The sequence below is a fragment of the Athene noctua genome, chromosome 9 (assembly GCF_965140245.1).
Source record: "Athene noctua chromosome 9, bAthNoc1.hap1.1, whole genome shotgun sequence".
Lineage (NCBI taxonomy): Eukaryota > Metazoa > Chordata > Aves > Strigiformes > Strigidae > Athene > Athene noctua.
In genome coordinates, this window is record NC_134045.1 from 17,411,010 (window position 1) to 17,437,465 (window position 26,456).

At 41.7% G+C, this 26,456-nt stretch overlaps 1 protein-coding gene across 2 annotated transcripts in view; it reads left to right on the forward strand.

Moving 5' to 3' along the window:
• Positions 1-8,271: 8,271 nt before the first annotated feature.
• Positions 8,272-26,456, forward strand: part of CMTM4 (CKLF like MARVEL transmembrane domain containing 4) — a 42,052-nt gene continuing 23,867 nt past the window's right edge. For both annotated transcript variants that reach the window (XM_074913592.1, XM_074913591.1), the window contains exon 1: positions 8,272-8,629. In XM_074913592.1, the coding sequence (XP_074769693.1) occupies positions 8,444-8,629 (186 nt within the window). In that variant the 5' untranslated portion in view covers positions 8,272-8,443. The remainder of the gene's footprint in view (positions 8,630-26,456) is intronic.

Genomic DNA, 26,456 nt, shown 5'->3' on the forward strand with positions numbered 1-26,456 from the left:
GTATCTTTCAAAGAGTGAGTTGCTGAATTTTTCCTAAACACAGTTTCATTCAGTTCTAAGAATTTTGTGAATATGGGTTAAGCTTTTTTCTTTCTATTTTTGAGTTGTCTTAATTAAGACACTCTGGTTCCTTTCTTTCAGAACAAAAGCTGAAATAGCAATGTGCATTACTAAAAGAAAACAGTTGTATCTGTGCACAAGAAAGCTGAATTTGATTGTACAAGCTGCCTTTGAAAGTGTTTGATTTTTCAGTATGAATATTCACTAATGAAATTGTTGGTACTTGTTTGTATGTAACACTCAGGATAGCTTTGATGCGTGTTAAAAATATCATCCTTGTCTCAGACCTGCCAGATGCTTCAAAGCAAAAAAAAAAATCTTTCAGAATATGTCACAAAGGTGGTTGCAACCAAAAGGTGCTAGGAATAGTTTTGCATGAATATTCACAAGAGTGTGCAGTAAGGTACTGAAGTTCTTGAGAGAAGGAAACACGCAGTTGTAAATCTCTGGCACTCAGTTTACCAGACTGACAGCATTCCAAAAACCAGGGACTTTCCTTTTAGAGAGGGAATGGAATAACAGTGTTAGAATTGAGTTAATTGAGGGAATAAGAGCACTGAAAAAATCATGGATGGAGATTGCTACTGAGGCTTGGACCAGATCAACTCTGTGTATTGTTTACTGGATTGTTACAGTCTGTGTGTCTAGAGGACCGAGCAGTCTGACTTGCACGCACGGGCCCACGTTACCAGCTACAGTTTTTGTCTGGCGCTACTTTGCCCATTTCCCTCTGTGAAAGAGCCCAGCCAAGTTTCTGGTCTGACACCAGCCTTTTGACTGTCCTGCAGTCTGGGATAGGCAGGAAAAGCCTGAGCCAGGGACAGCAAATTCACATGGTCACAGTGCTAACAGGAATGTTGGGCATGGGTTGTGGAGGGTAATATATGCATAGGCAGGGGCCCAGTAATTAGTCAGCATCTGAACAGACTTAACATGCATTTCGGCTGCAGAGTGAACTTGAACGTGGAGCTCAAGTTTAAATGACTGTATTGATCATGTGTGTCTTAAATGGTAGGATGAAGGTGGAGATGAATGTTACTTGCTGTGGTTGGTTAATAGAAACGGTTTTACATTGATAATAAATCACTAAGTACTATCAAATTTCAATCTCTCTTTTCTAGAGGAATCAAGTAATTATCCATGAAGGACTTAGTATATTGACTGTGCTTTGGAGATTAGTAAGTGAAAATGTTCAAAATTTTCAGAGGGTCTGAAAGATTTAAGTTACTGTGCCCGTAGGCAGAGAAGTAGGAAAAAAAAATCCATTTTATTAAAGATCAGTCACTGACTGCAGAGAAAAATCTATTAAATCCAAAACAAATGCAGAAGTCTAAGTTCTTGATATTTCCAGCCAAACCCAGAACTGAATTTATCTCGCTTAGGTGTGGAGGTCAGTAAGGAAAGTGATACAGATTTTTATTATCTGTGTGATAATCTCACTGTGACTTGATTCACAAATACTCAACAGCTGTCAGCTGACAATATCCTTTGGTAATAATTGTTTGTTCCTGTTGTAATGGGCTGGTTTTGAACAAAGCAAGTGTTATATTAGCCTTTGATATATTTAAGAGATTGGGGTTACTGAATTAATACTGAAATCTGTGTATGTTATAAACATGAATTGCTACACACAGGTTTATTTTCCTGGGAAAAGCATGTGCCCCAGAATAATACTGGAGTGTCAGTAGGCGACTATAATTAGCAGCTGTTTAGGTCTGTTAGGATGTTTTGACCGATATCTTGCAGTGCTGTTTTGCTGGGCTGAGAAATTGCCAGTGAAATTGGCAGGATCTGATCTGAATGATTTCAAAATTAGCAAAAACCTGTCAAAATCTCTCTAAGTCACCTTTTAGCTGAACAGAAGTACAACACAACTATTAAGAGAATGTTGTCATATTTAAAATATTTTTAGCACTGTTTCCTCTGTGTTTGCATTTGTGCTCTGTCCTATTTTACCCCCTCCTCCAAAACAACTTAAATCTTCTGGCCAACTTCAGTAACAAGAAAGATCTGCAGATAGCTGAATTAATACCAGTTGCATGAACATTAGTGGCTTGGTGGAGACAATAAATCCAAAGACTTCCTCTGCTTTAGGTAAGGATTGCCAAGTAAGTTTGGCTAGTTCCTAGGCGAGACAGGCCAAACAAAAATCTGCCGGTCTGCACACATGGAACCTGGCATAGCACTTGCTTCCTTTCACTCAAGCAGTAGTTCGAGGACATAAATAGGAGCTAAGCCTGCTGTGTGTGAAAAGGGACCCTCGGGAGGTTGCTGGATCACTGGGCTCAGTGGGAGGAGTGAGGTGGGGAAGGTAGGAAGAGAAGATGTAAGTCTGCAAGGAATCAGGATTTATTAGTTCCTCTGTATATGGCTTTGTAGAGTTGGGTCTATATGCCTGCCTTGAGTTTATAGCCAGTGATGGAAGACTTGAAATTCCTGTTTAAAAAAAGAAAGAAAGAAGGAGAAAAAAAAAAAAGTCAAAGCCAAAACTTTTCCTTGCATGTAGAAGACATATATAACTAAAGAAGTACTGTGCAAGGGAATGAGCCAAATTAGCTGAACAGAAAATTCTGTCATACGGAGGAATTAAGTGCTTTTGAAAAAAAGCAGTATTCTTTCAACTGTTGTCATGTTAGCTGATGTTAGTAATAAGCTATATCTTGGCTGTAAGTAAAACAAATTCAGAAGGATAATTAGAAAACAAACTTGTTTAACATGTGCAATTCCCCACCAGAAGTGCAGGGACCGATCGGTTTGGTTACGTAACAACAAACACAGTATTAAAACAGTTGAGGTCAGTTGTTTTCGCTGGCCCATTTCATCCATGGAAAGAAAGAATGTAGCGAGTGTACTTCATCTTTTTTTTTAAGCCTGCTAAGGGACCTTTAAAACTTTGCTTATAAAACATGGTTTATACAATTTTTTCATCCTCCCCTTCAGCTTCCCACCTCCTCAAAAAGTAAAAATCAGCTCTTCCCCTCCAAAGGCCTGCTGTACCCTACACACTCCATCTCTTGCTGTAAAAATACTGGATATCACAGGGGCAGCATGACCATGCCCACTCAGTCAGAGGGAACTAGTGTTTTCTGACGTTCTGCTCTAGGCCTGTGTGTTTTTATGGTATTATTGGAAGACTACCTTTTTTTCTTGGTTCAGGGCTCTTTTTTCTTCTGTTCCCTGAATAAATGTAGTGCCATGAATAAAATAAACACTGCTGTCAGTCTCTGCATATTTTTCAGTGTGCTTCATTATACAGGATTCTTTCAAAAGAAATATAACCCACAGTCTTGGCTGGTTCCCAGCACCATTAAAGGTCTACTGGCACATTTTTAAGAATATGAGGTTTTGCTTCTATTTTTTAGTGAAATTAATTTCACCTCCCTGCTATGTAGAATGGTTGCTGCCCTTCAGCCCAGTTGTGCTACTCTCTGGCACTTGCAGATTGTCCTTAAAAGTTTTTGGAGGTCAAAGGAGTCAGTGACTAACTTCATCAGTGATGAAGGCAGGGGAAGAAAAAAAAAAAGGACCAGTATACAATACCAAAGATGTCAATCTCTAATCCTGGAGTAAAAACAAAAGTTGCTCTGTGAATGTCTCCTTGTTACTAGAGCTGTACTTTTTTAACCTGACGAAAAGCCAAGAGAGCCACTTGCTGTGCTGTGTCAGTATGTACCTAAAGTGCCCTGAGCAAACCATCAGGTGTGAGGCACCGGCACTGCGCTGTCAGCCTGTGAAACTTTTCTGGATATTCAGTGGGAGAAGTTTTTATAGGTTGCCCTTCAAATTAGTTTCCTTCTGTTCTCCTCTCTGCTTCTCTTGATACTTTTCTCAGTAGATATGACCGTGTTTTGACTCCTAGCTGAGGAATTCAGTTCTCGTTATTGGTCCTGAGGTGCCTTTATGCTGAGTGGTCTTACCCTGGGAGGTTGCGCAGTGCTCCTTCAGCTGTGGTTGGACATGGTAAGTAGGAATTACCGTACAGCTCAGCAGCAGTTATTCTCGACCAGTTTGAGATAACTGACTGCATGACTCCTCACTGTTCTGCCCAGTTTTCCTTATGCTTAAAGTCCATGTCAGAACTTGCAGCTTATTCCTGTTGTATTAATTCCTAACTCTGACTCAGCAAAATTATTTGCCTGCTTCCCATGCTGCTCATGGCTACAGAATCAAAGTGTGCATGCCATGCTCCCACACTGTGAAAACGGACAATTTACTGGACTAAGGCAGTTAAAACTACCAGATGTTTTCCTAAAGCAAGTTCTTTATTAGCTTTTTAGGGTGGGGTGGGGTTTGGTGGTTTTTTTCCCCAACTGAAAAGTTGAGAAAAAGCTTCAGCATTTTTTACATTGAGAAATTCAAGGGGAAAAAAGCTTCCTCTCTGATGCCAGAGTTAAACTCTAATCACTGCTCAGCTCTCTTGGAATTTGGCAGCATACCAGTGCTCCTTCCCTTTGGTAGGTCATGTGGAAATACCGGAGCATTTTCTTAAAGAACCTCTCAGCTCTTTTCAGGTACATGTACAGATGTAACTTTCCTGTTTGGATTCTAATTCCTTTCACACTCTTAACTATGCTTAAGCACCGTTCGTCATAAGCCCCATTCAGATCTACAAAATTTTATGTATAAACATTAAAATACTTTAAAGTGTGTTAAAACTACATAAAAGCAGCTTTAAAAATCTGTTTTTAAGTTGGTATTCCTATTCAGTTGCAGTAGAATCACATGCTTGAATCTTGAAAATAGAACTGAAATGTGCTTAATGAAATACAGTCTTTAATAAACTTCTGATGGGTTTATGAATAGCTGAGATGAATATTGAGAGGTGAGGGTTATTTTGTTCAGTTTGACCAGTGATAATATTATTTAAGATTCTCTTTCCACTGCTTTTTACACCTAAATCACCAGTTGGTTTTAATTCATCACTGTTGTCTTGGAGATTCTTTCTGATGGGGAATTTTTAATTCTGTCAAAGCTGGATTTACCTGTTCTGTAAGAATACAGATCTTTGATTATTGAATTACAGTGTCCATGAATAGCATACTTGGATTTCTTCTCCTCTGTGCTGTTTCTTCCTTGTTTTCACTATTCAGTCATATTTTAGCCGGATATGAATTCCTCGCTGATGAATTCTGTGATCTGGTTAGGTTGATGCCATGGTGGTGTCTTGAGTGCTGATCATTGACCTGGTTCCCCACTTTCCTAGTCTTGGTATGCAGCCACACAATGAAAGGGCAGGCTGTGCTTGAGAAGCTTGCAAAAACAAAGTTACCTGAAAGCAATGTGATCTGCCTTGGATGAATGCAATGACCTTTTTACAGGATCAGAACTTTTATTTACATATTAAATGTAGACTTTTTTTCCTTCAAGTGCTACAGAGCGGGCTGAAAAGGTGCCGTATCAGGCAAGAATGTGTGTAAAGGATTCCTTTGTTAAATGTTGGCAGCAACCTCAGAAACCCTTGCCAAGTCTGTCCAGCCCACCCACCCGTCCAGGAGGACGCCAGAAAATCCCCCAGTATGGCTTGGTGTTGGCTCTGTGCCATTTACAGCAAGGGGGTCTCTGGCTGCACAGGCCATGGTGCCAAAGGGGACACCCTGGCTCTGGCCGGCGATGCCGGTGTCCCGCTGCCCGCGGAGCTGCGTGGAACGGCTGTGAAACCGCCGTCAGTGACACTGTCAACACGCTCACTGAAAACATGCCTCAAATTGTTCAAATAACACTTGGGATAGAGCAGAGAGAACACTTACTGTGCTTTTGCTACCCAGGCAACTTGCTCACTAAAGGACAGAAGGTTGTCGGCGTGTCTATACTTTGGGGCATTCTAAAAACGCTCTACTGATTTTAAATACATTTAAACTTTGCGTCCTCCCCTTTACAGCAAAAACTAAGCTATTTAGTTTGCTGAAGGCTGCACAGGAGGCATTGGCTGTGCCAAAATCCAGAATCAAGATCTCTTTATCACCTAGCCTTTTTCTTAAGTCACTCAACCATCTCTCCTTTTGTCCTTCATTTGCCTTCTGCAGTACCACCTTCTGGTTCTCCTTCAACATACGGATGTATTTTGGTTAGAACTGTAACAGATTCATCAAAAAAAATGTTCACTGGGTGCTTCAGTAATGTTTTAATAATTTTGCTCAGCATAGTTTTCTGGAAGTGCCACAGCAGTTCCTCAAAGCAAATGTTAAATGTCTCTGTAGGTAAATGTGGAAATCCTGTGTTCCTGTAACAGCTGTGGAGCCTTAAGTTAAAATGAATCCAGAGAAGGTCTCGGAAGTGGCAACCACCTACCCATGATATTTCCTGCAAGAAAAGGAGCTTTGTGAGACTTATGATTTCCCTGGAGTTATACCAGAACTGAAATAAGAGACCGTAAAAACTCATTAGTCCATCATGGCCAGGCCTATGCCAATGCAGGATTTTCCTCTTACATTTATGATTTCATATCATTAGTCTCATTTCATGTGATCCAAGCAACAGTTTACATTTTTTTCCATGCCTTGCTCATGGTTGGTTTTTTTTAAATTTCTTTTCCTGCCATTTGTTCTTCACCAAAGGGCAATGTTTTTGTTTTCTTAAGCATGTCTCCTAACTCTTCATACTGCTTGAGAATATCAGCCTCTTCCAGCACCAGGGTGTACTAGAGAAGCTATGAAAAGACTTCTATTTGCTGCATGCTGTCAATAATGTCTCCAATTAACTAAGCAGTGACTGTCAATGGTAGACAAAAACCCGACCCTTTTTGATCCAGGGTTCCTGGCGTGCTCTCTGAATCTGTCTTTTTGGCCCTAATTCTTAGGATCTATTTATACAGAGGCCAAAGAAAAGAATAAAAAATCTCTTGAAATTAAAAATCGCGTGGTACTGGGCAGAACCCTTTAAAAGAAGAAGGATTAAAGGGGCTTCAAGCGAACTGAAAGGAAGAGATTAAGCAAAACACAAAGATAACTGGAAAGGAAATCATAAGGTTCACGGAAAACAAAAGCTGTAGCAGTAAGAAAGACTCCTGGAGGCCAGAGGAAGATGCTGGAAGAAATAATACACGTGAAAGTCCTGTACTAGTAATGTGAAGAGAAAATAGTGTAGATCGGTGATGACAAGAACAAGAGTAGGTGTCTGGCTGATAAAGATGGCAGATCAGAGGATGTGACGCTGAACACCTCGAAGGTCAGCTTGGTCTGTAGTCCACAGCAGTTGGTCTGTCTCTCTCCATGTTTAAAAAAAAAAAAAAAAAAAAAGTTGCGTTTGCCAGATCACGTTGCAATTTCTCCTTATTTATGGTGACACAACAAGAGAAGAAGTGTCTCCAAAAAGTGATTTAGAGCCTGTCAAAACTAACCGTTTACTTGGAAAACTTCATTATTGAAAATTACACTTCAAAACGTTTCTAAAGCTCGCAGAATACACTGAAGATTGCCTGTATTGGGACTGCTGCGGGAACAGTGTCTTCACAGCTTGGAAGGGTAATTCCGGGCACTGTGAAGTGTTTGATCTGCCTCGAAGGATTAACTCTGAGTTACGGACACAAGTTAAAATGCCAGGATCGCTGACTTTCTCAGGGTTACCATCACCATCGATGCATTTTAAAAACCCGAAGCCAAACAGCCTTTCACACGACAGACGCTAAAGCCTTCGGAGCTGCCAAACCCGCCGGGACGCGACAACCGGCACCTCCAACCGGCTCCGGCCGAGCGAGCTGGCCCGGCGGCCGCGGCCCCGCCCGCCCCAGGAGAGACGGCGCCGGGCGCGGGCGGGGACGCCCCGGCGGGGCGGGGGCAGGCCCGGGGGCAGGTGCCGGTGTCGCCGGCAGCCCCTGCCCGGCCCGGGGGCAGGTGCCGGCCGCGGGGGCGGAGCGGGCGGGCGCGGGCCGGTGCAGGCACCGCCCGGCCGCGGCGCGCCCTCCGGGGCGGGCTCTCTCCGCCCTTTCCGCTGAGCGCAGGGGGAGGAGCGGCGGCAGCGTCCCCGCTCGGAGCCGAGCTGCCCTGCCGGGACCGGGGGAGGGGAGCCGCGCCGCGCCGAGCAGCCGAGCCGGGCCGCGCCGCCGCGGGGGCTGAGGGCGCCGCCGCCGCCGTCCCCCCCAGGCAGCGCCCCGCGGCCGGACCGGGGCGCCCCCGAGCGGCGGGGCGCTGAGCGCGGGGCGCGGCGCTGAGGCTGCCCCGCGCCGCCCTCCGCCTCCTCCTGCTCGTCCCGCGCGGGGCCGGGGCGGCGGCGGCCGCCGGGCCGGGGCACGGCACCATGCTGCCCTCGCTCGCCCCGCGCCGCTCGGCTTGACGCTGGCGGGGCAGCCATGCAGCCGGCGCTCCGCTAGGTGAGCGCGGCGCGGCTCGGGCCGGGGCTCGGCGGGCAGCGCCCTCCGCAGCGCGGCGGCACCGGCACCACCGGCACCATGAGGAACGGCGATGACCTGGAGGGCTTCGACGGGGAGGCGTCCAGCACCTCCATGATCTCGGGGGCCAGCAGTCCCTACCAGCCCACCACGGAGCCCGTCAGCCAGCGCCGCGGGCTGGGCGGCCTCCGCTGCGACCTGGACTACCTGCGGGGCACCTTCGGCAGGATCAAGCTGGCCGAGGTGGTAGGTACCGCCGGCGGGGAGCGGGGACCGCGGCCGGGGGAGCTTCCCCCGCCCCTGCCCGGCGGGCTCATTCCCCCGCGTCGGTGCGGGCAGCACTCAGGGGAAGGTCCCCCCCCTCCCTCCCTCCCTCCCCGCGGCGGCGGGGCCCGGCGGCGAGGTGCGTACCTGCGGGCGCGGCGCCTGGCGGCGGCCCAGCCGGGGCCTCCATTTCAGGCGGCCGCAGAGCCCGGCGCGGACCGGGAGCCGCCGCGGCCGGGCCGGCACCGCCGTGTCACCCGCCGCTGCCGAGTTGGAACCGTCCCTTCCGCTGGGGGCGAGGGGTCGCGTCAGCCCGGTGAGGGGGGGGGAGATCGGTCCCCGCCGCCTGCCCCTCCGCCTCCCGCCGTTCTGCCCCGCCGCCGGCCGGGTTTCGGGTGGCTCGAGGTTCGGGCGGGCTCGCTCCCCGCAGGTGGTGCGGCTTCCCCTCGCGGCGGGAAGCGGCCCGCTTCGGCCTCCATGGCGGTGGGCTTACAGGGGCGCTCGGCTCCGCCGGTTGGTTTCGGTGGGAGGTTTTATCTCACGTGCCTGCCTGTGCCCTTTGATCGCTGGGGCGTTAAAAAAACTCCACCGCTGCAGGTTTTGTGTAGGTTAAAAAGAAAAAAAGGTGACTTCTCCGTGCCTAAAGACTTCAGGGGACTCTCCGTGGAGCGGTGTGGCCGCGGCAGGAGGCACGGTCCGGCCGCGCAGGTGCCACCGGCCCCGGTGCCCGCCGGGCTCCTGCCCACCCCGAGCCGTGGCCCGGCGGAGCCGCCTGAAATTTCGAGGTGGGGGCTGCAGGCCTGGGTTGGCCCTGAAGGTTCTTGGGTGCCTGCGAAGTGTTCACTTGCGTGCTGGCCTTTCATGGGCTGAAGTTCTCTTAAGTGCACAGGGTAAAAGAAAAGAAATCCTGGAAAAAAAACCCAACCCCAAACCTGTGTTCTTCTATTCTGAAATAAAATGTAAGCTGCGTTTGTTGTACCTTGAACAGCTAAAACTGTGTGGTTTGATGGAGCACATGCAAGTCTTGGAGCACTATGGCAGCTAATAACAACACCTGAGCGTTCGTCGTTTTTTTCTGTTAGTGATGCTGATGTTTGTCTTCATCTGATCCACTTTCAAAGTCACTTTGATATTAATGTTTTTTAAATCAACAAATCTGTTTTTCAGGATATTTTGCAATAGGTGTTTTATGAAAATAGCAGTAAGCTTAAAATAAATTTTAAAGTAGTTTCCTGTAGAGTACTACAAATTGTTTTCCCTTAAAATGGGTGAGTTCTTTGAGGACTGCGATGGCAGAAACACTTTAGTATTTCATATATATAGCTTCAACACTTGAAATCACTGCTGGTTAGTACAAGACAAAGCTTGCACTTACAGGTTTCTTGTAAAATAACATTGAAAGTATCTTAACTTCAACAGTGACACAAGTTTATAGAGGACTGCAGTGATGAATCTATGATAATCCCTTGCGAACACGCAGTAAAATCCGTGATTTGGAAGTGCGATTTGTTTTCTTCTCATCTTCTCAGTGTAGAACAGAATCTGTGGTCTGCAAGCGGTAGCAAGGAGCATGTTACCCGAGCAGCCTAACAACAAGGAATAGCTGTATTTGTGTTATGTGTTCTCGGGACCAAAGCCAAAGAATCTGTCATCATTGTGCAATGTCTACCTGTCTTTGAACTGTTAAAAACTGTCCGTGTGGTAGGAGTCCTGGGGTGGTGCTGTCTAATATGCTGAAATAACCTGCCCTCAGGATTTTTGTTTCTGTTCCTACTGCTGATCCTTTCTGTAGTACACTAATAACTGTGGCAAGTCACATCAAAAAGCTTGTAATTAAAATGAGTGATTACTGATCATGAGTAAGTGAATCCTTGATTACTGAACTGTGATTGGCTTGGAACAAGTTCCAAAGTTACATGGAGTACACCTCTTAATTTTTTAAGTCTTGTAAAGAAAGCTGGGGGAAAAAACACACTGTGCTGGAGTTACAGCTAGGGGAGTTTTCTTGTCTGTTGGACAAAGACGTCACTACTTCCAGTACATCATTTGGAAGATGTATACGTGCAGATTAGTATCTTCAGGGGAACTGAGTAATGTTTTGTGCCTCTTTAATAAGAGTCATCTGAGCTATTGCACGTGGTTCCTACAGAATGTATGAATTCATTGGGTCAGAAGTTGACAAGAAATTCGTTACTATAGGATGGAAGCTTATGTACCATCTAGACACATTCAGATTCTGCACAGTTGTACTCAAAAGAAGCTCTGTCTAATTCATGGTAGCAACTGATAGAGCAGACTGCTGAATTTTGCAAACTGATGGAAAACTGAGCAGTTTGGAAAGAGGAGAGAGCACATTCCACAGTGTGCTTAATTCACTTATTTGCCAAGTAAAATTATTTTAATTATAATGTTTAGTAATATCTTTACAAAAATACTGTAGGAATGAAAATGTATCAAAGTGTACAACTCTAGCTCTTAAAAACAAGGAGGAACTCCCTTTATTGCACCCAAGAAAACCTAAAAAAAATAAAGACAAGTATTGGTTAAGATAAAAATGTCACAAAATATATTCTAGTAAGAAGAATGCTACAGGAAATATTACAATGCATGTGCTTCATTTAGCATCAGGATTTTTCTCAAAATACATTATGATTGGCAGGGAAAACTATCTGCTGAAGACAAACATAGCTGTGTTTTCTAATCTTTGGTTGACAGACTTTCTGCAGATTAGTTCATAGTGCTGTATAGGAAGCATAACTTGGGTGTTGTGACTTAAATGGCTTTTCTTTCAAATGCCCACTTCTTATTGTCAAAAGCAGAAGGAACAGGGAATGGGGGGAAGGAGCACAAGTGATTGAAAATAGGTGTTTGTAGGGCTCTCTTGTTGGAGATTTGTCTTTAGTGATTTAAAACATTGTTACAGTAGTTATTAAAAGATGGAAAGCAGTATGACATTTTAGGCATATGGAGTAATTTATGTGCTGTTAGAGGAGAGTTTTAATTCTTATTTATTAATATTTAAAGAGAATATGCCCTAAAATGTCCTTTAAAGGGGCACTGACATAATGGCTTATAATAATGTTTCATGTATAGTATTGTGCAGCTTCTTTCTGGGTCTTAGTTTGGTTTGCTTTCCCTTGACTCCCAGAAAAGGTTGATTAGCATTATGGTTTTTGTTAATTTTAAATTGGCTATGCAAACTAAGAAAGCTGTATTTTACTATTTAGGGATCTTTATTAATATTTAAGTCTAAATTGAGCAGTTATGTAGTACATACGTCTGCCTGCTAATGGTCAGTAATATTCAGTATGAAGAATAGAGAGGAAGTAATAAAAAGGACCCATGTGGAACAGCTTAGTATTGAACCGATTTTCCTCTTTTTGAAATTTTTATTGTTAGGTAGGTGAGCTTTTCGGAAGGTAGCTCATTGGCCTGTGTCTTACTGTTCTGTTGAAATAGTTGAGTGTGTGTTTATATGGATCTGTGAGGAAACATCTGCTGTAGCTGAGGCTGTAGCTGCAAGCCTCTTTAAAAGAAGCAGCTCGAAGTCAAGTGGTGAGTGTTGGACTGTATCAGGAAAGGAGTTTTCAGGGCTACTGGGGTGGCTGAGACACTTTGATGGGATGTCATCAGGCAGGTGGGAAGTGAATGGGGGGGGAGGAGGGAAGAGGTAAAGTAGTATGAAATGAAGCACTCATGTTTGGGTGTGTGCCTTTTTTTCTTTTTTTTTTTAATGAGGGTTTGAACTTGAAATGGAAGTCAGGGATAAACCAGTACACTTGTGTACTAACCCAATAAATGCTTTTCCTTTGGAGAGGTTGAAATCTGGGTGGAAATTGCCTCAGCTGACTTTCTAGCATTTAGATGGAGCAGTACCTTGCCATATGGCTGATGTGAGAGATTAGATAGCTGTCCCTGGAGACCAAAGTTCTTTAGAGTTTATTTTCATTATTCTCTGGCATGGTTTAACGTTTCTCATGCTTTTGGGGCTTTAATACTTCCCATGGAGATTATTGTACAATAATCAAACAGATATCCTTGGAAAACTTTCCTATGGACAACCTCAAAGAATTTGTTTCATTTCAGTACTTTGTTCCCATTCCCTTGAATTTCCAAAGGAGGTTCTCTCCTTTTTCTGAGTGTGCTTACTATGTGAGGAGTCAGGAGGGGCCCATCGCTGTCATCCAAAAGAGATGGTCTAGTTAGTAGGTACTACCTCTTTGCTGGAAATTGTTTCACTTTAGATGAGATTGTCTGCTCCCCCCCCCCCCTTAATTTTTCTCTTCAGCTGTTCTAAATGCATTATAATTTTACTTGCTATAATTCTGCACCTCCAAGGACATTACTGCCATTAAAATTGGGTGTAGACATATATTTCCCACTGAAATTTCCATGGCATGTCAAGACTCCCCGTTGTCTGCTTCTCAGTTTCTTTGGGAACCATAGCTCTGGGTGGGCTGGTCATCAGGCCACCAGGTGAGTTAGGAGGAAACCAGGCAGGATCCTGTCGGCAGCCTCGTTGGTTCTCACTGGGATCCTGCCAGTTTACTTGATTTAAAGTAACATATTGCCTTTAACAGTTGGGGCAATTGATGTGAAAAATTGGGCCTGGCCAGTTCCTGTGACATTGGCAGTAGTTAGAAATGGTTTAACTGGAGCAGTGAGATCACAGAGCAACCTTGCGACGGAGGTAACAAGTGTCAGAAAACCCTTATCATGTGCTAGTTTAAAAGAGGATGGTATTTGTGGTGGTTAGGGATGGCCTCTGTGTCTTGGACAGCCCTAGCCTCTTCTTTTTTTCATGTGTCTGTTCCAAATGCTACAAAATCCATCAGAGTCCTTTTAAAGAAGATAATACTTCTGCTTGGGAGGTCTCCGAGCTGTAAGTTGCTGATGAGTGTACTGGGAAGTATCACTGCATGCTTGCTCTCGTCTTGTTCTCTATAGCATATGCTGTTGCCCGTCAGTGGAGGCAAGATTTTGAGCTAAATTAAATCTGGTGGGAATAGCAGTTCATATGTTCACAATTTTCAGAATAAAAAGTTCCATCTTCATTGGTGGAGAGTAGCTGAATGTTGGAAAAACTTGTTTCGTGGCTTACTGTCATTATACGTTTCCAGATCCAGAAATTGGTTAAGGCCAGGACTACAGTGAAATTCTTTGCCATCAGAATCTATTGCAATGAAGAAAACAAAGTTCAAAAAACCTGTAATACATGCCTGCGTGGGTAATGAGATTATGGAGAATTCTCACTGTTAATTATATTTTAAAAGTAGAGTAATAACATTTATGTTCCAAGGAGTAAGCTAACTGCTAACTATTACAATCCAGTTGAAAAATATCGTGAGGTGTTCAGTAATCTCATATTTAATTATTGCTGCCTGCTTGTGCCTTCAGCTCAGCATCTCATTCTGATCGCTTCTGGAGGGGAGGATTAGATGGAGTCTCCAACCTCCCACCCCAGTCCGGTGTGTCACATTATACGGCACGTCTAACTCTTCTTCCCTGCCCCTTTCTCCCTGGGTGTCTCTGCAGTGCTCCAGGCATCACACTGCTGTGCAGCTGTACACTTCTGCTTTGTTTATGAGTTGTTAGAGCGGGGAGCTGGGTGCTTTACAGGCAGTTGTCAATCTGTAAATCATAGAAATTACCAGTTGGCTACTGAATGCATTGTGAATAAATTGAGATTTATTTCATGTTATTTATTGTAAAGTTTGATTTTATGTAAATGGAGTGTTAACTAAGCTACAGAAAATTACTCTGTACCTGATAGAGGCCAGCAGATGACATTCTCTGCATGGTAAGGTCATTCCGTGGTGGTCAGGTCATCAGTCTGGAAGTAAAGCACTCAGTGGTCTTGGTGAGAAGCACAGCACTGCTGGAGACATGTGAGCCTTCTGAGGCAGCTTCATTGTCACAGGCAGCCCTGTACCTGATGGTTTTTCCATAAATGATAGTTTCACCTTAAAGTTAGCTCTTGTTCATTTTTTTCTGCACTTTGAAGGTATAGAAACCTTCCTCATTTCTGGTGTGAACTTAATTCTAGCAAGTTTATAGCTGTTTGTTCTTGTGTTAACACTGCCACTTTCCATAACTCCTCCTTACTCCTTCGTGCACACTGAAACAGCTGTCTGCACTCAGCCAGCCTTCATCTTGCTGCACTAGGCAAGACAAAATTCTTTTGGACTCTGCTTGTAAGAGGGGCTCTCTGGTCTCAGCACTGTCTGGCAGCCCCTCCTTGCACCAGCGTCTGACTGAGGTAATGGTTTCTCCATAGACACAGCCTGCGTTGTCAGTAACCTTTCAAGTGTGTCTTACCAGTGTGTATGCTGACATGTCACCTTCCAAGCCTCTGCTGGAGACACCTTTCCTGTTACCTGCTAGGATCGCGTTGGTAATTTATAGTAATTCCATGATTAACTGTGTCTTCCATCTTTTATTCTCTTAAAATTTCCAAACAATAAGTGTGCATTTGTGTGAGAAATCATTGTGATTGTGTTGTGCTTTGATTCTCAATGGTATTTGTAGTTGCTTGTTCAGAAGAAGCTAAGTATGACAGTGGATACCGGTAATTTTTGGCATTTGGTCTTAGAAAAAGGCTGTTACAATATCGTATTAAAAGGATCCAATTGTAATAAATAAATATACTTAGAAATCCTCTTTAGGTAAACAGTGTCTCTTCAGTGTCTCTGGACCTTTTGATTTCTTTTTGGAAAGATTTCTCTTTAAAGGTTGCGGATCTGCATTGCTGTGTGGCAGTATTTTTATACTGACATTTACCATAGAGGGAAGAATGATGAGATAACTCTGTTTAGCTTTGCTTTTTATTGTTTCTGTGTGCAACTAAAGAGAAGGCTGTGGTTGGCTTCCCACATGAAGGCGAACGGGTTTTGGTCTCTTTCATGGTGTTTCTTAACTACCATCTGGCCATGGGCTGGTGTCCTACTGTCAGTAAACTCCAAATGCCCGTTACAAATTTCTCTTTAAGATGGTGGGTAGTTTTAAATTCTGCTTTCAGAAGAAATTTCTATAATCTCTACAGTAAGAAGGCTCTATTTTTTTCCTCCCATTATGAACAAGTGTAATAGTAATAAAAGCACTACACTAATTGTAGATGCTAAGTAAGATGCTAAGTAAGTTCTAATGGTATTATTTTTTGGAAAGCTACCTTTTTTTCTCATAAACTTTCTGGTAATGCCTTTTGTTGATGGATGAGCCTCCTTAGTGATTAATTACCATTCTGAGGTAAGAATACAAGGAGAAGGACTAGAAAATAAAGAGGTGGTGTTTTTCTTGTAACATAACCAGTATAGGAGGAGTTGGTTATTTCTGATGTGAGTTAACGCATCATTTTGGCAAATCAACTTGCACACTTTTTGATAGTTGTCATTCTGCGCTCAGAATTGTGTTTCAAAAATAACCTGCCTTGCTTCTAGACCTCAACAAATAATTTTGTACTGAAGTTTTATATACAAAGAGGACAACAAATTGACTTCTTAACAGTGGGTCAACTTCTGTTTACTCTGTAATGGTAGTAGTTGCTACTTCTAAATTAGAGCTGGATTAAAAAGTATATAAATTTTGATTTTTTTAGAAAAGTCACCTAATTTTCAGATGATTTGTGTAGTCAGTTGCTTCCAAAACATGGCAGTAATTGTTTAGGTTTCTCTGGGACTTCTATAATTAGCTCTTCAGAATATGGGAGAAGGAAAGCAAAAGCTGGATAACACCAATCTGATGTAGAATAGGTGTAAGAACGTACAGCCATGAGTAGAGGAAAGATGGGTCCAAAATATTGCAGGCTTTGAGCAAGGAGGTCTTAGACCTGGCATAGCACTTGCCCAAACTGAGAAGCCTGTGCAGTACGCTGCAGTATGAATCAAGTAATGCAGTCTTTACAGTGACAGGGCTCCAGCACTGTTTTATTTAGTAGATGCCCAGGATTAAATCCATACTCACACCACAGTATGTTACTAGAATGGCATAATGCCTGAGTGTGGTTTCAGGTAAGCAGAGTAGCGTTTAATGTTTTAACCTCACTGTGGGCAAATTAAACTAGGAACTGTAACTCCAGGTATCACATTTCTGACTGTTGTATTTGATTAATTGTAATTAAGACTCTGGTATTTAATGCCTTAGCTTGTGGAAGAACATGATGCATTTTTACCCAAACAAGTGTCTTCAACATTGTCTGCAGTTAAACATTTTTTAGTATGTAACTTGATATTCAGGTGTTGATGCTTGAAAAATGTCTTGTTCAGGACACTTCTTTAATTTCTCTTTAGCTTGTATGGACGTTCACAAAGTGTTCAGCTTGCAAGTGAGAACATTCATGATAGTTCCCTTCATTACATTACAGCTTAAAAGCGCAGCAGCCATGGGCCTGGTATGTGGAAATACGTCCTGTGCTTAGATCAGGAGTTGCATACAGTGATACTTCCACTGTAACTGTCACTTAAGCTAAACATTAATATTCTTAAATGCTATAAATCTGCCAGTGATACAGCACTACTCATAACAGTTCTGGCAATTGTTTGCAAAATTATTTTATGAATCAACTACAAGCATTTCCATATTACTCATTTTCTGTACTTTTGTACATTTTAAACTGAAATACTCATGCAAGAAAGCAACAAGCATGGTTGTGAATATTATGAAATACTTAAGTTCTGGAAATCTTTAATAAGCTTCGGTAACTTTTGTCTTAGGAAATTATTTTCCTGCTGGGAACCGATATTGCTACTTGTGAATAAATTAATTGGTTCTTTGATCATAACTCTTCTAAAATAAGCTAATTGTTGCATTTAATGCTTAAAACTTTTTATCTAGTGTAGATGAAACCTTTTATTAAACATTGGGATCTTTTGATTTTATATGATATTATCACTTAGTAACGTTTTGTATTTTGGAGAAAGTGCTCCTCCAGAGTTACAGGGTTGTGTCCTACGTCTTTGGGATGTACAGTATGTTTAGTTCATGGTGGCAATACAGTGAGAATTGTGACCAAGGCAAAGGCGTTGTTGCCAGAGTCTTCTGGCTTTTGTGTTGTTAACAACATTTTACAGTCCTCTGTTTGCAGTGTGCCAAGTTTGTTTGCAGTCTTTAGTCAGATCAGTTATAAAATCGTGAGTAGGTGGATTTGCAGTTATGCAATGTGAGTTTGTGGGCTTTTTTCTATTTTGGATGAGATACTACTGTATAACTCTTCTAAGACAGTCTAAACAGCAAGACAAGCTTGAAGGTTTCATGCATTCCCCAGTGCAGCTGGCAGTGCTCTTTAATGTTCTGGCCTACATCTATTTTTTTACCGTTCTGTTTTACCAGTGTGTCTAGACTCTCTTTGCCTTTTAAGGCATGGCATCTACGGGGGCCTTCAGATTGCAGTCTTGGGAACGTTGGGATTGTAAGGACATTTTGCACCGTTTCTTTTAAACAAAAACAACCCCCAAAACCTTTAATGGATTCCTTAGGACTACTTTAAGTTCTTGATTGTTTTCTCATTAAAATTCCTTTCTTGTTTTAGTATTTGTGGGATGTTTGATGTTTACTCATAATTGGGATTAAATGGGGTTTTAAAGGATGCAGACTGATTCTGATAGTCTTAAAATAGAACTTTCACTTTTTAAAATAGCCTAACAGGGTAGTTAAACAAGAGGCTGTGCAGATCAAATACTTGACAAATTTTATGAGTACACCTTCTTAAAAGCAATTAATTTATCCTACTGTTTGTTACAGATTTACAGTACTGTGTTCTAATACTGTTTTGACTAGCCAGGTTTCCAGCACAGCTTGGCCAATGAATGTGAACGGGAACACAAAGACAGGTCAAAAGTGTTGATTTTTCTTTTTTTTTTTTTTTTTTAAGAGCTGAGTGGAGAATTCTCTTAAGTGAAGCAATAGCCTTTTTTTTTTTTATTACTTTGTTTACTTTATTTGTTTACAAATGATGCAGACACAAGCTCAGTAACTTGCTGTGTTCCAGCAGAGAGTGTATGTGTGTATGTTCCATACAGAGCATGTGTCTGCAGCCTAAAGACAAAAATAGGGTAACTGTATTTATTAGTTTTGTTTAAATATCGAAGGTATAATAAGTTATGAGTTCTTACAGCTTGACTTAATAGAAATCACTAGGAAATGGACTGGAGAGGATGCTGTACCCTTGCTGGAAGACTAGGGATGGGAAGTGGGCAGTGTACCCCTGAGAGGTACCTCTCCTGGACATGCTTTCTTGAGCATCCTGCACAGTTGTTAACAAACTAATACATGCTGATACAAAACTAGTGACTTTTAGTAACACTATTAAATTAGTCCTTAAAATAAACAAGATCTACCGATGATTTTTAAGGAAGTGAAGTTGTATCTTCCCCTGCCTTCGTGACTGAAGGTGAGGATTGCTATACTTTCTTGAAATCAGATGTTAAGCTACGTTTTTCCCCACTCTTTGTTTCCTGTAGTCAGTTTTTACTCTGTGTTACTATTTTAGTAAAGCCTGCATGAGTAGGACTAGCAGTAAATGGGACTAATGGAAAAATATTTTGTTCTTCCTGCTCCTGCCATGTTCAGCCGGCAGTGGCTGAGGAAGATGCAGAGGACTCAATGTATACAAAGTTATATTTAGTGCAGCACTGAAGAAATGTATGATTTTTTTTCTGACCTATTTTTACCTAGCTTGTCTAAACACTATATATAAATGCTAGTCAAATTGTGATAAAATTGGACTTGAAACTTAGTTGAGTATTTTAAGAATTGTTCAAGCAGTTTAAGAACTGTTTAAGAATTTCCACTTCTCTGTTATGTGTGTGATTTAATAACGGTTTCTACCAGTGCTTCAGAGCACTATTCTGAAGTCTGATGTGGACATATTGCGGTGGTTAGTCTGCAAGAGTTCCCTTTGCTTTGTGGTGTGTCCCTCTCTTCTCCTCTGGCATAGGTACGGGTATGCTGAGGCTTGTTGAGGTGGACACTGAGAGAATTTTACCGTGAGTTGCAGCTGCCTCTGAGGAACCTGCCACGTCTTGCACCAGGCAGTATCATTCAAGAGACTAGCTTGTGGTGTTTGGGAATTAGAGAGAGATGGCTATAAAAAGCTATGCTTGCAGATGTCTGTCAAAACGATTATGAGACAATAAATGGGAAAATTAAACCTCAAATATCAGGATATGGTGAAAAGGGGGGAAAAAATCCCCTGCCTCCTATAATTTAGTGTTTTATGTCCACTCACTGAAGCCACTGGCACAATTCAGTGTACTATAGATACAAAATGAGACTTTCATTTAGGAGTTGTTCATTTCACTGGGTTGCGTAGGAGTTAAGTGATTAATACAGTGTATAAATGGCAAAGCTAGAAATGGGTAACTATGTTGGGATTTTGCTCGTTATTGCAGGACCTGTTGCTTATGAAAATATTTTTAATTATGATACACATGAATTGTAGTTTCTGGAGACTGGAGGCACAGGTTCCTGTGGGAAGAAATTGGTGGGAGAAACTGGTTATGTTTTGCATGTTTTGTTTGTCTTTGTTTAAAGAGTGGATCTCTGTGATCTTCAAATGAATATTCCTATAGGATATGTTTGCCACAAAACTATTGCTGGGCTTTTGTTTATAGGACAGGTGGCATGTTACGTTCCCTTTTTGTCTAGCCTGGAAGGTATGTTAGAATCTCATTTAGATTTCTTTGAGGAAATGTGCCTAAACCGAGTATCTCCTTGCAGTGTGCCTTGGCTTCCGATTCTGTTCAGTGGTTCTTTGGATTGGATAAAACCTGAAATATACCTAAATCAGAGTGATTTTTTTGTTTGTTTGCTTGTCGGTGTGTTTTTTGTTTTGTTAGGAAGATGGTCTTGGGTGTAAGAAAGAAAAACTTGCAGTCAGGTCTGCAACGTAAAGCAATGCTGGGCTAAGCAACCTTTTTACAGGTGCCAAAATAACAGTGGGCAAGATACCGGTGGAGCTGGGGGCCAAGTGTGGGGGTCATGAGGTGGGGTTCTTCCAGTCCCAGTGAGCAGCATGGCATGGGTCTGGTCACTGACAACTCCAGAACGAGCCATGTGGGAGTTGTGCAAACCAGGGCTTCACACCTGTCTGCGTGTTCAGTTATTACTTTGAATGCTAAAATGGATTTACTTTGAGGACGATATAAACGTAAAGTAAAAAAAAAATCTTAAATTATTCAGCAGTAGCAGGAAGAACTGTGTTTGCTTTTTCTTTTAAAAAATCCCAAATCATAAAATATTTCAGTACTGTAAAATACTATTTGTTTAATGATATTTGAGCTGGAATAGGTTTTGCATTTATCTAGCAGATAAGAATGTTTGTTGCATCGGCATGTCCAAGCAATAAGCAAAACACTAATGCATAATTAACAGGTAATAAGACACGACTTCATGTCTGCAGCTTTCTTTCATTTTAGACTCTGTGATTAAGTTCACTTTTAAAATTGATGCATTTCTGTTTAAGCCAGTTGAGAATCTCTTCTGTTTACCTTCAGTCCAGTTAATTATATTTTTTTAGAATAAGCGTTAGTTCTGATGTACTCCGTGTTTCAAAACAACTATCATTCTGTTGTTGAGTGCTGATTACTGTTCTTCTTAAATCTGACCCTTTCTCATAATTCACTATCAAAATGTTTCTGGCCTCCGAAATATGTTCTGTATTTAGAATTGGTCTTTTGCCTAAATTGAGAAAGGAAAGTGAGCAGTAGCTGAATCTTTCAGGGATTATAGAAAACTGCTGGAGGTGGCAAAAGTTTAGCTTATTTAATACAGATTCCACAATACTTAATGCGCTGAAGTCTTGCCACATTATATCCAAAAGTGAACTTAGAAATAATGAAAACCGAAGGAATGCAGCTACATGTAAAACCCTAGAGATGCAATGAAGATTTGAAATTTAAATATTCTCTTATTATTTCTGTTGTCACCACCAGAACCAAATCAGTTGATCTTGGAGGTCAGGTTGAGTTCCCCAGGATTTGTTCAGAGTTGTATTTAGTGCCATTAGAGCACAGTTTAGTTTATCCAGGGTGCTGAATCACTGGTGCTTCTTAAGCTTCCCTCTCTGGTAAGCATCGTTTTCCTAAATTTTCTATCTTGTAAGAAAAGTTTAATACTCTTTTGTGATTTAAGGCTCCTTGCAGTCCAATTACCAGAGTTAATAACGCATTTCTTTTAGTCTTAAGGATGCAGACTAGGAACAGGCGGGAAATCATTCATTCTTCTGCTTAGGGTAAAAGATGGCTTCCTGCTGGAGGAGCAGGACTGTGTTTAAGCCATATGATCCCAAATATTCATATCTGTGCCAGCTGTTTTAGATGTGGGAAATGCATGTGCTTTGCAAGGAATGAGACCCACTTGGTTTCATACATTAAGTTGGGACTGCTGGGCCAAGTAAATGAGAACAATAAATCTAGATTTTAATTCAAGAAAGTTTAATGTCTTCAGATACTTTAAGTGGTGTAAAAGCAATTTATTTCTTCTCTATTTTGTGCATATGTATTCTGCTGTACCATTAATTTAAACAGTCTGGATGCAAAAATGTCTTGGTAGTGTGACATTCTTACTAAAATTCTGTGGGTATTTTTCAGGCAGAAAAAATGCTGACCATTTTGTGGTTTTTTGGAAATCATGCGTAATTATGTCATTTAACCACACAATAAGGCTTTCTGTGGTAACATTTTAGATAAACAGGAAAACTCATTTTTTACTTTGTTTTCATTGCAGAACCGTCTCTTTTATTTTTAGTGCAAAGTTGTTTGATTATTTTCTTCAAAAATAAAACACAACATGTTCTGACAGGAAAAATACACCATTAGCAACCTCCTAAAAGCTCTGTTTCAGCATTGGTGCTTGTCATAGCACATTTTCTCCATTTTGGGGAAATACAGTGTTTTATGTCTGAGGTGCCCGTGTTGCCAAGAAAATGATGTAAATATAAGCCATTTACATAGCCCTAAGGCAGATGATTTCTTCATTAAGGGCCCTTCTCCAGGGGAATTTACAGGAAAGTTGAGATGAACACAATAATGGTAGGAGGCAAATGTGGCTAAATTAAAGGACATTGGATCCCAGTATAGAGGCTCTCTTTCAGGAATTAAATGGCCTTAAATTCTGGTTGCTTCACCCCTTTCCAGTGAGGAGCTGCTTCACTCTGAATGGAGCTTTTATGTGGGGTTCAGTGCTGTTTAATCGAAGTGCAGTAGCCTTACACTGTACATGAGTTATCTTAGCAGTCCTAAACAATAAAATTGGGTAACAGTTTGCCAGTTTGGTCAAGACAAAAAACACAAAAAGTCGTTATTGGGAAATCCATTTTGTACTTAATCCTCTACTTGGAGATGTTTTTTTTCTTCTGCCTTGCATTATATGGTTGTGGGAGATGAGGGATGAAGGGCGGGGGGAGATTTGTTCCATCACAGAGTTAGAGCTGTACTGCAGGCATTGGGCTGCAAGTCTGGGCAGACTCAGTCCTTTTCTTAGCTTACCCTGAAGCTTATTCTTGTTGATGTTGACAAGACTCTTGCATCTCTTCCCCCCCCCCCCCCCCCCCCCAAAAAAAAAAAAAAAAAAAGGTGGTATTGCAGGTAGCCAAGATGCCTCTGCATGGACCTGAGCATTCAGCAGGATAAGCAGATGTTTCCATCCTGATGAAGTTGCATATCAATGCAATATCCACTGTACTTACTTCAAGAACAGGGGAAGTAGAAGGGAAACCAAAAGCAACTGTTATGAAAGAGAAGGAAAGTAATAAAAGAGAGTTACACAAATCTTAGGACATTGGAGGAATTAGGGTGGAATAGAAAACCCTCTGAAGTATTCTGAAGTACTCAGTGCAGAGAAAAACAGATGAAAAGTTTTGTTTCATCCATTGGAGGAAACTTTATTGGCTCTGCCTGAGAAAGCTGTAGCTGTGTCATTTGTGGGAGACAGCAGTAATTCATGTAAAGGGACATCTTCATGTTCAACTTCTCATTTTTCCTCAAGTAAACTAACCTTGAAACTTTTGCTTGTGAAGAAACCTGTTGAAACTCATCACCATCAACTGTGAGAAGAGGTATGGCTCAAAAGTGAGGGTTGCCTCCTGTGTTGGAGAAATGGCAGTTTGCATTTCATTGGCTGATAGGATGCTGCATTTTTCACTTTTTTGGGTTCTTTGGTGTTTTTTTCACAGAATCATCTAGGTCCTTTCCAACCTAGACGATTCTGTGATTCTGTGATCATCCAGTCCAACCATTGACCTAACACTGACAGTTCCCAGCTACACCATATCCCTCAGCGCTAAGTCAACTCTACTCTTAAACACCTCCAGGAATGCGGACTCCACCACCTCCCTGGGCAGCCCATTGCAACATCTAACAACCCCTTCTGTAAACAAATGCTTCCTAATGTCTAGTCTAAATCTTCCCTGGTGCAATTAGAGGCGATTACCTCGTGTCCTTTTTGTCTTGGTTAGTCCTGTAACTGCAGTCATGGGAGGCAGACGCAGGTCTGGATAGATCCTGTCTCCTGGTTTTCCCGAGGTAACATTGGTGTCTTGTGTTACAAAGCAAGAGCAAAGCTTTAGTAGCTGTGGAATAAGGGTTTTTCTTTGCTGCAGTTTTGTGCCTCAGTCACCTGGGGCAGCGCAAGTCTCTGTGCACTCAGATGGTGTCTGGATGGAGCATGGAGGCTTGCCAGGAGGACTCTGGAGGGTCTTTGTCCTCCCTCCTCTTCCCAAAAGAGTGTGTATAGCCAGTATGGTAAGGCAAAACACCAGTTGTATCTTGGATCTGTGGTGTGGCAGAAGGAAGAGTATAGGAAGCTCTGGAGAAGTGACTTTTAAGGTCTTTGACCCTTGGTAAGCTGTGAGCTGCATGTTGATTATCAAATTCAGTAGGCAGTGATGGTGGTAGACAGAGAATGGAGATAAATGTAGGTTAGAAAGAAAATGTTTTCATTATAGTTACAGAGAGCTCTGTGAGAGAACAGGAGAAAATGGTTAGTGCTAGACCTGCACTGAAGTACCCCATAAAATAAGCTGGGTTAGCTGAGACTAAGACTGACTTTTTTGGTCTGTCTGCAGTTTGCAGTGGGACACTGTAGGGGCATGCTTATGATCGTATCACTCCACTTTGTGGCCATGCCAATCAAGTGGTGTTCTAGGTGGCAAAATTGTATTAATTCAGTATGTAATTTCTGTAGCCTGTCTTATTTATTTCATAAATTTAAAAATGCAGAGGAAATGAAGCATTTTTCTTGCAATGTTAACACGTTCTTTTTTTTAAAAATGAATTTGATGACTGGATGAACCATGGCCTTTGGAAATCTGCTTTGGCTTCTGTTGTAGCATTTACACAACACTTAAGTAGTGTAGCTGTCTGAGGAAGTTACGGGTTTGATTTTGTAATGTATATTTCACTTTCATGTGTTCAGAGTAGTTTTCTTTTTTATTAGAAACAAAATTAGATTCAACTCTGAGTGGAACAGCCAGCGAAAGCAGCACTGGTGTGTTTTTAAAGAAGATTCAGGTTACTTGTAGTTAATTGGAAGGATGCTTCTGGCAAGTTTATAAACGTGTAGGAGGACAAGATTACCCTGATGTTTCAAAGAGAAAATATTTCTTATTAAAGACTGAGATTTTTATTGTGTTTACAAAAAGGGAAGTTTCTGTGGGCGGATAGCGTTTTTCTGATGTGGTGATTAATTTGGATTTCATTTTTTGTCGTAGCATTCATTGTGAGACAAATAGTGGGCAGTTAACAGGAAGGTACCATGTGTAGCACTAGCAGGACGGATGATTTTTGAGAAGGGTGAAATATATTTTTAACGCAAGAAAAATAGTAACTTATTTAATGGGAATCTTACTTGAAGTACAAAAGTGTTACAAATAAATTGTATACATGGGAATATTCTCCTTTCCCTGTCCCTTCCACCAAGTGTTCAGGCATCCTGATCCACTTAGTGATGAGAATACTCCTGTTCATAGTTATTGTGCATGTTTCCAAAACACAGTCTCTGCTTTGTGGCCAGAATACCCATCACAAACTGAAACAATTCAGGTTTTCTCCCAGCCTTTCTGATAAACACATCAATAGACTTGGGCTGCCACAACCCAGACGACTGTACACTAATGCTGCTGCGTGTAAAACGATAGCACATCTTTACCATTTGAAATAGTTTGGGTTAAGTCAAACGCAAGTGTGCACAACTAACACTTTTTTCTTATAAGGGTGTGTCACAGGTAAATGCATTTTATAATTTCTTAAGCAATAAAATGAAGTCTTAAGGTAGAATTGCTCTGAAGTTTATTATTTCTGAGCTTGGGAGTATATACGTAACATGTGATGATTAGAGTTCATTGCTCCAAGTGCTTCTTCAGTGCATAATTTATTTCTAATGCTTCTAAAAATTTTACAAGTGTCATAATGTATCAAAAGTAGTGGCAAGAACAATGGAGACTTAACTTTTAGATGTTTCAATATAATAAAAGGTTTGCTAGCTAACATTTAGCATTAATACTTGATACTGATCCTGCTTGAAATAGCAAAGATTTTTTTTTTGAGCTTTACTTTTTAAAATTGTATTCAATGTCATCTTCAGTTATGAGACTTGTGTTCACAGAAAAGGTGGACTTCATTACATGCTAATACTGTAAAATGAAGCTGTGCTCTGGACAGTGGGTTTTTTTGTGTATGTCAGTGCTGAAATCATAGTTCGACTGATTCTGATTTTCTGAACGTGCCATTTTACTGCATATTCTCTTTTTTTTTTTTTTTCCCCAAAGTTATTCAGTGTCAAAGATAAAAATCTGAAGTGTTTAGTCACTGGGTATCCA